At 41.1% G+C, this 13,186-nt stretch overlaps 1 protein-coding gene across 13 annotated transcripts in view; it reads left to right on the top strand.

Annotated features, from left to right (window-relative positions):
- SEMA6D (semaphorin 6D) overlaps nt 1-3,786 on the top strand; it is a 590,398-nt gene extending 586,612 nt beyond the window's left edge. For all 13 annotated transcript variants that reach the window (XM_078079397.1, XM_078079395.1, XM_078079392.1 and 10 more), the window contains one exon: nt 71-3,786. In XM_078079397.1, coding sequence (XP_077935523.1) covers nt 71-1,359 — 1,289 coding nt within the window. In that variant the 3' untranslated portion in view covers nt 1,360-3,786. The remainder of the gene's footprint in view (nt 1-70) is intronic.
- Nucleotides 3,787-13,186: the final 9,400 nt, after the last annotated feature.

Below are 13,186 nucleotides of genomic sequence, written 5' to 3'. Positions count from 1 at the left end.
GCCATTTGCTGGCTCATATCGTTGGAAAGAAGCAGCTCACTCAGACTCTGTTTCTGCGTGTCTGTTGCAGGTGTGCGATGGGAGGTCCAGTCGGGGGAGTCCAACCAGATGGTCCACATGAATGTCCTCATCACCTGTGTCTTTGCCGCTTTTGTTTTGGGTGCATTCATTGCAGGTGTGGCAGTATACTGCTATCGTGACCTGTTTGTTCGGAAAAACAGAAAGATTCATAAAGATGCAGAATCTGCCCAGTCGTGCACAGACTCCAGTGGAAGTTTTGCCAAACTGAATGGTCTCTTTGACAGCCCAGTCAAGGAATATCAACAGAATATCGATTCTCCCAAATTGTACAGTAACCTGCTGACCAGTCGGAAAGAGTTGCCTCCCAACGGAGATACTAAATCCATGGTGATGGACCATCGGGGCCAACCTCCCGAACTGGCTGCTCTCCCCACGCCTGAGTCTACACCTGTGCTTCACCAGAAGACCCTGCAGGCCATGAAGAGCCACTCAGACAAGGCCCATGGCCATGGGGCTTCAAGGAAAGAAACCCCACAGTTTTTCCCTTCTAGTCCACCACCCCATTCCCCATTAAGTCACGGGCATATCCCCAGTGCCATTGTTCTTCCTAATGCTACTCATGACTACAACATGTCTTTCTCAAACTCCAATGCTCACAAAGCTGAAAAGAAGCTTCAAAACATTGACCACCCACTTACCAAGTCATCCAGTAAAAGAGATCACCGGCGTTCTGTGGATTCCAGAAATACCCTCAATGATCTCCTGAAGCATCTAAATGACCCAAACAGCAACCCCAAAGCCATCATGGGAGATATCCAGATGGCCCACCAGACCCTAATGCTGGATCCTGTGGGACCTATGTCTGAGGTCCCACCCAAGGTCCCCAACCGGGAGGCATCACTATACTCTCCTCCTTCAACTCTCCCCAGAAATAGCCCAACCAAGCGAGTGGACGTCCCCACCACTCCTGGAGTCCCAATGACATCTCTGGAAAGACAAAGGGGTTATCACAAAAATTCCTCGCAGAGGCACTCTATATCTGCAATGCCTAAAAACTTAAACTCACCAAATGGTGTTTTGTTGTCTAGACAGCCTAGTATGAACCGTGGAGGGTACATGCCCACCCCCACTGGGGCTAAGGTGGACTATATTCAGGGCACGCCAGTGAGTGTTCATCTGCAGCCTTCCCTCTCCAGACAGAGCAGCTATACAAGTAATGGCACCCTTCCTAGGACGGGACTAAAGAGGACACCGTCCTTAAAACCTGATGTGCCACCAAAGCCTTCATTTGTTCCTCAAACCACGTCTGTCAGACCACTGAACAAATACACTTACTAGGCCTCAAGTGTGCTATTCTCCGTGTGGCTTTATCCTGTCCATGTTGTTGAGAGGATGATGTTGTAAGGGTACCTTAAGATAAGAGACTCCCTTGTATTTTAAGAGAACCAAGTGGCCAAAGAAACTCTTTCTAACTTTGGCAACATCAGAACTTGCCACATGTAGCTACAACAGCAAAGCTTCTGTGTACTTGCCCGAAAACAAAGGAAGGTGCTGGTCATTCCATTTCTTTTGTTTGAAGCTAAAGAGATGTGTAGCTCCCAGGGGCTACCCTACCAGTAGAGAGAGCTGATACAGTACTCAGAAGAATCTGTGAGCAAATACTTGAAAATGGGTTCAACTTAGACTACCATTGTGTGTGGTCTTCCCATTAAATGTGAACATTTTAATTGTATGCATTCACCTTGCCTCTTGCACAAATGTCAAAAAACAATGGTAATGTCTCAAAGAAATGAACTTGTAGATTACCAAACGATTTGCTAAAAATTCAGTCTTTGACCCAAACTGTAGCATTTTTTTCAAGTGTGGCATTTTTTTCATGCCAACAATGAACTGTGGTGTGTGTGCGTTTGTGTGCGTGCGTTCGTGCATATGTGTGTGTGAGTGTGTGTGTGTTCTCTACCCACTAGGATTTGTTTTGGTGCCCATTGCATCTTTTTGTGCTATGGACTTGTTTACATTGAGCATGACTGAACAAGAGACAATAACTTCTTCCCACAGCAGTCCATTGGGTTCAGCTTTGAGAAAAGAAACAAATAAAATCAAGGCTGATTTGACCATCAAAATGATTCACTTGACTCACATGGTCCCCAATGCCAGAATGTAAGAGTTCTAAGTAATTTTGTGCTGCTATTCATTAAAACTTCTATTACAGTCTTGCCAGCTTAAGGAGATAGAGATGTTAAGAGGTATCCTTGATTTATCAACCAGTATTCAGTAGTAAAATTTACCTGTCCACTGTGAATCCAAACCTGACTCACTGTATTTAACCTTGGACACACTAATAAGGTTTTATTTTGATGTTGTTTGGTTTCTCCTGTGTAGTATAATTTCTCTTCCTTTAACTCCTCCTACCCCCAAGATCAAAGAACAAAACAAAACAGAAGACAAAAGAAGGGGATGTGAAAGGATTTCTAATTGGCCTAACAGAGAGAGTCTCTGAAAACCGAACAGTGGTGCAATCATGTTGTCTATGTTGTGTTATATGAGAATTTTCTTTTAAGTCATGCAGGTAATGACAATATACTGTAAATATTACATGTGAGTTTACCTGAATCTGTGCATTTTGTGCCTTATTCATGAGAATGATAGAAGTACTAAAATATGTCAAGTGTTTTCAGTATAGCACATCATTTACCGAGTGCCAGTTGTAAATGTTTTTCAACCAGCACCTGAAAAGACTTTTAAAAAATCGTGAAAACAACCTAGAACAATTAATTGTCCAACAGTCCACCCAAATAGCAGCATTACATCCTTTGCCATGATAAACATTCCACTCCTGCTTTCCTAAGGATGAAACAGTGATAATGTGAAGTCAAATGAGGTTTCTCGGGTAATGTGACACCTGCGGGAACCGTAGAGTCATTTATTCGTAGTTTTGCAGAAGCCACTTACAGTTGATGATGTGTAACCCCGATGACTGTTTCAGTTAATATGCTGCACACCACACCATGGTTTATTGAACCTAATCTAGAAAGTACCAAGGCAGAGGAATGCTCCTGACTTAGACAAGTAATTTCAACTGATTTCTTGTGATAACACTGATGATCTGTATCACTTGGGGGAGGATGGGTTGCAGAAGACCAGAGCATTTTTATACAGATTGTAGAATACTGATACAGTTATTCTTTTCCTTTGAGAATATTGTTTTATAAGGAACGTGATTCCCTGAGATCTCTGGAAACTCAAAAACTAGGAAGAACTTCTGTTCTTGAAACACGTCAGCTTTGCAACTAAAATATTACAGATTAATAATAAATTAAACCAACCAACGATAAATACTATTCAGTCCACCGCCAACAAACGTGTTTGAATTCACCTTACCAATATTAATCCCAGCGTGTGGAAAATGGAACAGTAACTCTATGTGAACCCGGATAACATTTTGTAACATTGTGCTGCCTTGTAGTTTGTAATGTGAGTTCTATTGGTATTTATGTTGAAATTTCTAACATAAAATCTAGTCTCTATCCTGTTAATTTAATTTTTAAATGCTTTATCCATTTGTGCAAAGGTAAACACAGATTGTATCTTTTTTAATGGTACGGCATAAAAAGTAACCCTAAAGTGAAGTGGCTCTATACTGTTTTATAGAGTACTTTAACATGTATAGATATCTTGTAAACTTGTATTGTGGATGTGTAAATAATATGTACTTTGGGTTTTTAACACCGCATGTAAAGTCAAAATAAAATATACAAATCATTATATCCTGCCTCTTGATACGGAAGAGGTTTATGACTTACCATGTTTATTAGAGTCAGTCAGCACCACTGAGAGTTTCTTTTAAAATGTACCAGAATATTCTTATCTGGAATATTTGCTACTTGGTCATGGTTCCGCCACTGTTCTCTTCTTGGGAAGCTGATACTGATCTCTTCTTGGGAAGCTGATACTGATAGGCAGAGCCCCTGAGAAACTGAGAAATGAGGCAGAAAGCCCGATGAACTGTGCCCCCATCCACAGGCAAATGCTTCAGGCAGACGTACCAGCGACTCGCCTTGTCCACACACCTAGTTCGACAGGCAGTTTTAAAACGCATGATTTGTATTCCCATGTGAAAATTTTGATGTCCTTTTAGTCCAAAATTACAGCTAGAAAACCAGGTTCCCGGGAACATTTCTTGCTATTTGGTAGACGGCCTTTCTCCATCCCATTGTTTTAATCGAACAGACTACGTTAAGAGGTATCTTCCCCAAATATGGCAATGGGAGACAAAATCATGATCCCATTTTAGGAGACAAAATTATGATTCCGTTTGGTCCTGCCTTTAGCATGGGCTGAGCCGGTGGCCCCTGTCCTTGCCTCTTGGGGGTTTTGAAGGTGTCGCGACACTTGTGGGAGAGACGACGGGAGTGTCCATAGCAATCCCTGTGCCCTCGGTCCCAGCTGTGCTCCTGCCCCAAGCCCCTCTGTACCTCCTCCCTGGCCCTGTTTTCTCCCGGAGCCCCAGCAGCGTCTCTGCAGAAATTGGAGCTGCCATACTCCTGTCCGGGGGCCTTGTTCTCCTTCATGGTGTCATCTAATTAGGCTGCTGTATTTCACTATTCATTCAGTGGTATTCCGGGGTCCTTTTTCATTCCTGTCATGGCATACTCCCGTCTAGAGATGCGAGGGAAGGTTTGCAGGGATTCTCCCATGAGAGGAAAAGATTGGGGCGGGGGGGGGGGGGTGATTTGCCCCTTTGTACAGCTACCACCACTACAGCTGGTAGTCAGCGAGCCGGTGCCTGCCACAGGTCATGGAGCCTGACTTGGGACTCGAAAGCCTGCCCCACTGTTGCGGGAAGGCTGGGTCAGCCTGTGGCCCCCTGCAGTGCTGGAGGAGGTGGAAGGTTTCCTCCCAACCCACTGACTTGCAGAAGTTGGTTTATAACTCTTAGGGTTTGGGCAAATGGAAGAAGGAAGAGACAACTAAGGAAACTCTATCTTCAATCTTGTTTCTTCCTGGGCTTCCTAACCATTGATTTCTCCTTCATTTACATTGCCTATTTCTATTAAATTGGTGCTTATTATGCCTTATGGTCATCATGCCAGTTTTTCTGGGTTTAGTGATTTTTTTTTCTTCTAAAAAGTGTATTTTTCTTGGGGTGCCTGGGTGGCTCAGTTGGTTAAGTGTCTGCCTTTGGCTCAGGTCGTGATCCCGGGGTCCTGGGATCAAGCCCCCCATTGGGCTCCCTGCTCAGTGGGGAGTCTGCTTCTCCCTCTCCCTTTGCCCCTCCCCCCTGCTTGTACTCTCTCTCTCTCTCTCACTCTCTCCCTCTCTGTCTCTCTCTCAAAAAAAAAAAGTGCATCTTTCTCTTCTCCCTTTATAGGAGATTTCTCTTGGCTTTTTTCAATCATGGATATCTTTGATAATTTAATGAATAATACCACCTGGGAGCTGAATTTCATTTTCCTTTTCAGGGGATTTACAGACCCCTAAAACCACATCTGTGAATCCTCAAGATAAATGCTTAGATGCCACTTGAGAGATGTGGGATTAGAGAACTTGGAGCTTTTCATAAGGAAGACATCATAAAGGCACACTCAAAAAATAAATTAACCAGGACAGACCACCTGTACTCTCGTTCCAGAAATCCCATTGATTGGCATTTAGGTTACTCTGGGAAATGGCAATTTTGAAGCCATGTGGAACACTTGAGATGCCTATGTAGGCTAAGAAGAAAGAGTATCTCCCATCCAAGGTAGTGGGCCTTGGGTAGCCTGGGTGCTGGCCAGGTACCAGGAGGACTCGGTTTCCTGCCATCTTAGAGTGGCCATCTTTCTGTCTTCCCCTCCCAGCTCATCTTTTCCATCCCCTTTGTCAGAGCAGGGCAACAAAGGAGGTGTCCAAAATAGCCCTGGCTCCCATGTGGGAGCTGGGTTCTAATCCTGACTCTGTCACTCAGCAAATAACTTTGTGGCACTATACTTCTGTGGATTTCAGTTTTCTCATTTTTGAAAAGAGATGGCTCAGCATCCATTTTGTTGACAGTTCTATGGTATCTGTCAACTCTACAATTCCATTACGTATTTTATGAATGCTATGCTTAAATATTACTCTTTCAATAACTTGGTTTGTAGGCTTTTTATGGGTGTGTGAGGCCTGTTCCCTGTTAGATGTGAGATATATGTGGGATTAGCAATAAAATCAGGCATGATAAACAATGCACTTTAAGACATTCAGCTTGGGTCTATAGTTGATGTTTACCCTTTTTGCATATATAACATGCAAAATACTTAAATCTCTGCCAATGTTGCATTCTCTATCAAATAGATGTGATGCCATAAACAAGAAGGAAATAGACCTATAATAAAATCAATCTTTAATTCAGAGAGGAATGGGGGAGGTGAGAGGATGGGGTGGGGGACAGTCAAATCCCAGATATTCAGACCATGAATCAATTGGAATTCACATATAAAAGAAAATAGAATATTTCTAGACCCTGGCCCATGATATAATTCTTTTTAAAATGAGATATTGATTACTGGTTGATAAATCTCTTTGTAACATGCCCTTTGGTTTATCTTAGCTTCTTATGCAGGGTGAAGGAAAGTATGAAAACATGACTTTGTTACATATGCACTGCTAGTTAGGACTCTTCTTCATTTTGTATGAGATGGACCCACGTGATGCTAAATATGGACTTGAGGCTAGTTAGTGTAGTAGTGAGAGGAAAGATTTGTCAGTGTCAAGCAACCCAGTCCAGTGGAACTTTCTGTGATGGTGAAGATGTTCGTATATGTGCTGTCCAATATGGTAGCCACTAGCATGCAATATATGGCTTCTGAGCACTTGGAATATAGCCAATGCCACTGAGATGCTATTTTGGACACCACTGGTCCAGAAAGCCACTGCCGCTTCTGCCACAACTATTAGAGGTCAGACTGCTGCTCGGAATATAGCAATTCCAAGGCAAATTTGACTCTGATTAAAAGACGAGACACACCTTGTGCATTTTATATATCCACCTTGTGCTTCATGGTGAGCTGGGCTCACAATTGATCACCTAATCACAGATCTAGTTGGAGGATGTGGGTTTTTATTTTTTCCTTATTTAGAAACTATTATGAGCCCATCCATTGGTACCCGAGAGAGGGTCAGCACTTGGTTTGGGTGGACAGGCTCCTCTTGTGTTTTCCTGGTGCTTTTGAGCCCTATGCAGTTAATCCGCAACATGCTTTTTGCTGAAAAGGGATAAGATTTGTCATTCACGTTTTCAAGGGACAGAAATTGAGGTCAACAGGGCTGACAACTATGGAAATGTAGATGACAGCCAATTCACAACTCAGGGCTAATTCACATATTCTCACACTCATGCCCTGTGCACAAACCAACACCCTCCATGAAAGGCTGAAAGGGAATATCAGTGTTCAATCAGGAAGGATGGCCTCTCTCCAACGCTTCATGTATAATGAGGAGAAACAAAAAAGGTAGAATAATTACAGTATCCAGGAGTAAGTGCCAAACATCCAGTGAAAAATGAAACATTCAGTGAATCAGTCACATGCTGGGCCATCGTAATGAACACGCCAAATCAATTATTTGGAAAAAAGTCCATGGATTGAGTTGACACAGTGTAGGCTGAAAGCAACCAAAGAGGATGAATGCAGAGATGTTAAAAGAAACTAACCCGATGTGTCCAAATTGTACCCATCTAAGTTTCTGGGCATCCTGCCAGATCTACATCTGTGGACTGTCAGAGTCTCAGGGGAGAATTCACTTTATTTCTTATTTTGGAATGGCTTCATATTGCGCTGGGGTGACATATTGGGAGTTAAATATGGTTGTAATTTTTTGACTACTCCCTCTGGTTGGGGGAACTATAGGAGTGAGACTTTATCTTAAAGGAGAATGTTTCCTGATGATTTGAGCTGCCTGGCCCTCCATGAGGCATAGAGTAAGCACATAGAAAAGGTCTGTTGAAGGACCAAATTTAATGACTGCTCCAGGGCTTCGTCCTAGGTCAAGTAGCATGGCCTGGCTGGACATTTGCAACATTGTTAATACTAATAAGATAGTAGAAGCATGCACTCATTCTTAGCGCTTGCAAAATCAGGTCCCCAGATAAGAGGATTATAGAACTCTTTAAACATTCTGAAAGGAGCATTCCATGGACTTGGGGGACAAACTTTAGAAACTGTAAAAAGGAAATGGAACCCTTGGAATACTTTTGCAAATGTGAAAGCCTCTAGTGTTAGTGAACATTTGGGATTTGAGTTAGGCTCCAAAGTTCAATAACAGCTCAGGGTGAAAAATAAGACCATTTGCTGGCCTAGGCAACTGGATATTTGTTAGGCGTTATGTACCTGCAGCAGCTCATAGAATTGAAGTCAAACTTAGGATCCAACCTGACTTGATGACTGACTCTTCAGTTAAGGCTGCCCCTTAATAAGTCCATCCGATCACCAGGACTTACTCAGAGATTATTTCCAATTACCTTTGCAACCCACATTCAGAGAGGTGGAAACAGTTGAACTCTTGATGTTTGCTCAATTAACATAAATATTTATTATAAATTTATTTAATGAAAATAGCAAAATACTAACCTGAAGAAAGCAATAGAATTCAAATCATTTTAAATGTAAATATACACATATAGAAAGGACTCTAGAAAGAAACATACAAAAATATTGAAAACTGGTTGTAATCATTAAAACTAACATATCGTTTTGAAATGTGCTCCACTCAAACATATATTGTGGAAAAGTCTCTAAGTTTTACTCTAAAAAAGAAAAAAAAAACAAACCTTGGAAACAGCCTCTGACTTTACTTAGTTATCTGGTCGCAAGAAATGATGAAGTCCACGGTCAAAAACAAACTCCTAGAATGTATAATTTAGCTACAAGGGAGATGTCTGTGATTACGATAGACCTAGATGTCCATTGGCTTCTAGAGGGTCTAAACAGTATTTCTCTTTTAGTAGGAGATATTAGGACTGAACTGTTGAAATATGGGAATTGTGAAAATACTGAAAGGCAGAAAAGAGGCTTCCAAGGGACAGAACTATCACTGAGGCAGAATAGCCAGGACAGCTGGCTGAGCAGCCTCAGAACCCAGAGCAGGAACTCAGAACAGAGAATCTGAGTCAGCCTCAATGGGCAGGACACAGAAACCTGCAAAGCCCCATTTACTCCTTTGTCTTCTGTCCCTGGCTTCCAGAATAACAAAAAGCAAGGAAGCTAATGAATAGAGAGCAGGTAGATCTGAGGACAATGAGATTGTTATGGTAATGATAACTTGTGAAAATACAAAATAATTAGTAGAGCAAAATCCTCTCTGTGACTTTGAGCCTGTTAAGGCTGTCAGGAAAGCCACACCCCCTCCCAAAAGTCCCTGCGTTTCCTCCCCTCCCCCTACTTTAAAAAAAAAAATGAATTTGGAGGGTCCTGGCTGGCTCAGGTAGAGGAGCAGGCAACTCTTGATCTCCAGGTCATGAGTTCAAGCCCCACTTAAACAAATAAAACTTTAAAAAAAAGAATTTTATCAATTTAACAAGTTTTCTCTTTGAAGAAGGGATTTTGCCCCTCCTATCTATCATAGCTGTGGACCACAGAGATTAAAGATGTGTTTGGATCATCTTAACTGGTGTAGGCAGTCAAAATGGAATTCAGCCTGTAAGTTATCATTTAGCTGTATATCATCATATTTTTTCTTTTTTTAATTGAAGAATAATTAACACTGTTATATTAGTTTCAGGTGTACAATATGGTAATTCAACAATTCTATACTTTACTCAGTGCTCACCATGGTTAAGTGTGCTTTTAATCCTTAATCCTGTTTCACCCATCCCCAGCCCCCCATCTTCCTCCCCTCTGGCAACCACCAGTTTGTTCTCTGTATTTAAGAGTCTGGTTTGTTTGTTTGTTTGCCTCTTTTTTCCTTTGTTCATCTGTTTTGTTTCTTAAATTCCACATATGAGTGATATCATACAGTATTTGTCTTTTTCTGACTGATTTATTTCACTTAGCATAATACTCTCTAGCTCCATCCATATTGTGGCAAATGGCAAGATTTCATTCTTTTTCATGGTTGAGGAATATTTCATTGTGTGTATATATATGTGTGTGTGTGTGTGTGTGTGTGTGTACCACATCTTTATCCATTTACCTATTGATATACACTTGGGCTGCTTCCACATCTCGGCTATTGTAAATAATGCTTCAATAAACGTAATGGTCTATATGTCTTTTCAAATTAGTGTTTTGGTTTTTTTTTTCTTTCTTTTTGGAGCAGGGTAGTAAATACCTAGTGGTGGAATCATTGGATCATATAGTAGTTCTATTTTTAATTTTTTAAGGAGCTTCCATATTGTCTTCCACAGTGGTTACACCAGCTTGCATTCCTAACAGTGCAGGAAGGTTCCTTTTTCTCCACATCCTCACCAACACTTGTTTTTTCTTATCTTTTTGAGTTTAGTCATTCCGACACTTGTAAGGTGATATCTCATTGTGGTTTTGATTTGCATTTCCCTGATGATAAGTGATGTTGTATTACCATCTTTTCTCATTGGTGTTTCCACTGTCCTAACTTACATCAATAGTGTCAATTAGCAAGACAGTTCAATTTCTTGTTCTCTGAGAATAAGCTTAAGATGTAAAAGGGAGAATGAAGCCACTATAGAGAAAATTACCCTCAGTATGAAAAACACTTTAATTAGTCACATAACTGGACTTGTCTCTTGATTTTAGATTAGTCACCTACTACCAGGTAATTAAGAGATATCTCTTAAGGAAGAGTACTTTTCCCATCTTTACATATGAAATCACCCCCATTGAGTAATTTTAATTTCTAAGTCTCCACTTCCTAAAACAGGTCACTTGGGCACACTGAAGACACATTGGTTACAACTTTTCAAGCGCCCTGCTGCTCTACACCTTATTCACATTTGATTAGAATCTGGTCAGGCCCCCATCTGACAAAGCCCTGTGCCTGAAGTATAGCTGGCCGGGAATCACATTTTGCTGTAATCCTTTTTGAATGGTTTTATGTCTTTTCCAGTGATCAGGTCTTTTGCTTCTTTTCTTCTCTCCTCAGACACCAGTATATGGAGGGAGTTGTTTAGAAGAAACGCATAAAAGATTCAGGCTAACTATGTTTGACAGAGATCTATAACATAACTCCTATACAAATTTGTCTAACAACAGTTTGGTTTTGTTCACATCTAACTAAAAAATAACAGAAAGCCCATAGCTCCTAAAAATAAACAACAATAAAACAAAACAGAAATCCTTGGCAGAACAGTTGAATTTTAGAGCTTTGTGAAGAAACCCTCCGTTGGAATAAACATGGGAAGAGAAGGAAGGGAGTCTTAAAAGAATGAATTCCTCTCCAGCCTGCAATAGGAAACTTCTACCATTTGGGTAGCAAAAGTCATGGGAAAATGTGGCATGTTTAGAAATGCAAAACATCTGAAAGTCTTAAATTCCCCTAGGAGATAATGCAGCTTCCAGAAGCTTAGGAGGGACAAAATTAATGACAAGAGACCCAGAAAACTTCTCTGCATGTGAGCAGCTAGTTAGATAAAGTTAGTTAACAATAGCTGGTTAAAACTAGAGAAGTACTTAGAGAACACTTAAGTGATTCTATGTACCTGACTTGAAAGAATTGCCATAATATGCTACATGATCCTATTTGTTAAATAAATGACACCCCCCACCTCCATCACATAAGTGTATGCATTTTTTATGCTTTATATAAGCACTGAGAAAATTATTTTTTTAATTTTTGTTTGACATGTTTTATTTATTTTATTTATTTATTTTTTTAAAGATTTTATTTATTTGACAGAGAGAGAGCGAGAGAGGGAGCACAAGCAGGGGGAGGGAGTGGGAGAGGGAGAAGCAGGCTTCCCGCAGAGCAGGGAGCCCAATGCGGGACTTGATCCCAGGACCCTGGGATCATGACCTGAGCCGAAGACAGATGCCTAACGACTGAGGCACCCAGGTACCCCAGCACCGAGAAAATTATTAAAATTATTAAACACCAGGTGAGAACATTTGTTACTGCATAAAGTGCAGTGAGTCCAAACTATAATAACAATAAAGCATTGTGAGAGGAGGATGACCACAGTAAAGGACATCTATGATATAATCTCATTCACGTGTGTATATCTACATATGCAAACATAAGTAAGTATTTTTATGTGAGCATAAGGAGGTGAAAGAATTGACATGATTATTAGTCTACCCACTAACCATCCACCCACCTTCCCCTGCTTCTAACTTGCTAGGAGAGCACACCCACTTCCCACTATAGAAGCTGAAAATGCCAAATACATCTTTTCTAGTCTTTCTTACAGTGAGGACATGGATATATAACCCAATTCTGGCCAGTAGAACCTGAGTGAAAGTATGGGAAGGCTTTGAGAAAGGTTTCCTTCCTTAATAGAAAGAGAGTACATGAAGAGAAACTTCAGCCCTTTGGATGATGGCATGACATATAGTCCATGGATCAGCAGCAGCCATCTTGGTACAATAAAGGCAAAGTAGGAGAACGCCCACATGCTGAAGATGGCAGACCAAAGAGATGGAAAGCCCTTGACGGCTGCATAGAGCTCCTGAACTAGCCAACTTTAAAGACCCCTGTATCTGGATTTGCTATTAAGGGAGAAATTAATGTTCTTGCTCTCCCATTGCTGATCTAATATTGTTTCTTCCAGCTGAAAGTCCCCTAAGTGATAGAGCTATTATGACACTGTGATTTATAATAAACAATATATATGTGGTCATTCAGCTCTTGGCACAGGGGTCCTAAAACCCTTGGAATTTCCAGTGATGAGAAAGATAAAGATGTCTTTTATATATATATATATATATATATATATATATATATATATATATACTAATGGGGCAGCTTTAGGAAAGCCCTTAGGTAATCTAAGGATGGGGACTAGTTGTCAGTGGAGTCAACCATGATAAGAAAGTTGGATCTTTCCATCCTGCCACTCCCCACCCCCCCCACCATCCCCCCATTTCCAGGTAAGGGAGAGGGGCTAGAAGTTGAATTGATTGCCAATGGTTGATTATTTAATCAACTGTGCCTATGTAATGAAGCCTGTATAAAAACCTAAAAGGATGGGGTTCAGAGAGCTTCCAGGTTGGTGAGCACGTGGCGGTGTTGGGAG

The sequence above is a fragment of the Halichoerus grypus genome, chromosome 8, assembly GCF_964656455.1.
Source record: "Halichoerus grypus chromosome 8, mHalGry1.hap1.1, whole genome shotgun sequence".
In the NCBI taxonomy this organism is placed as follows: domain Eukaryota; kingdom Metazoa; phylum Chordata; class Mammalia; order Carnivora; family Phocidae; genus Halichoerus; species Halichoerus grypus.
This window is presented reverse-complemented; position numbering and strand designations above follow the sequence as displayed.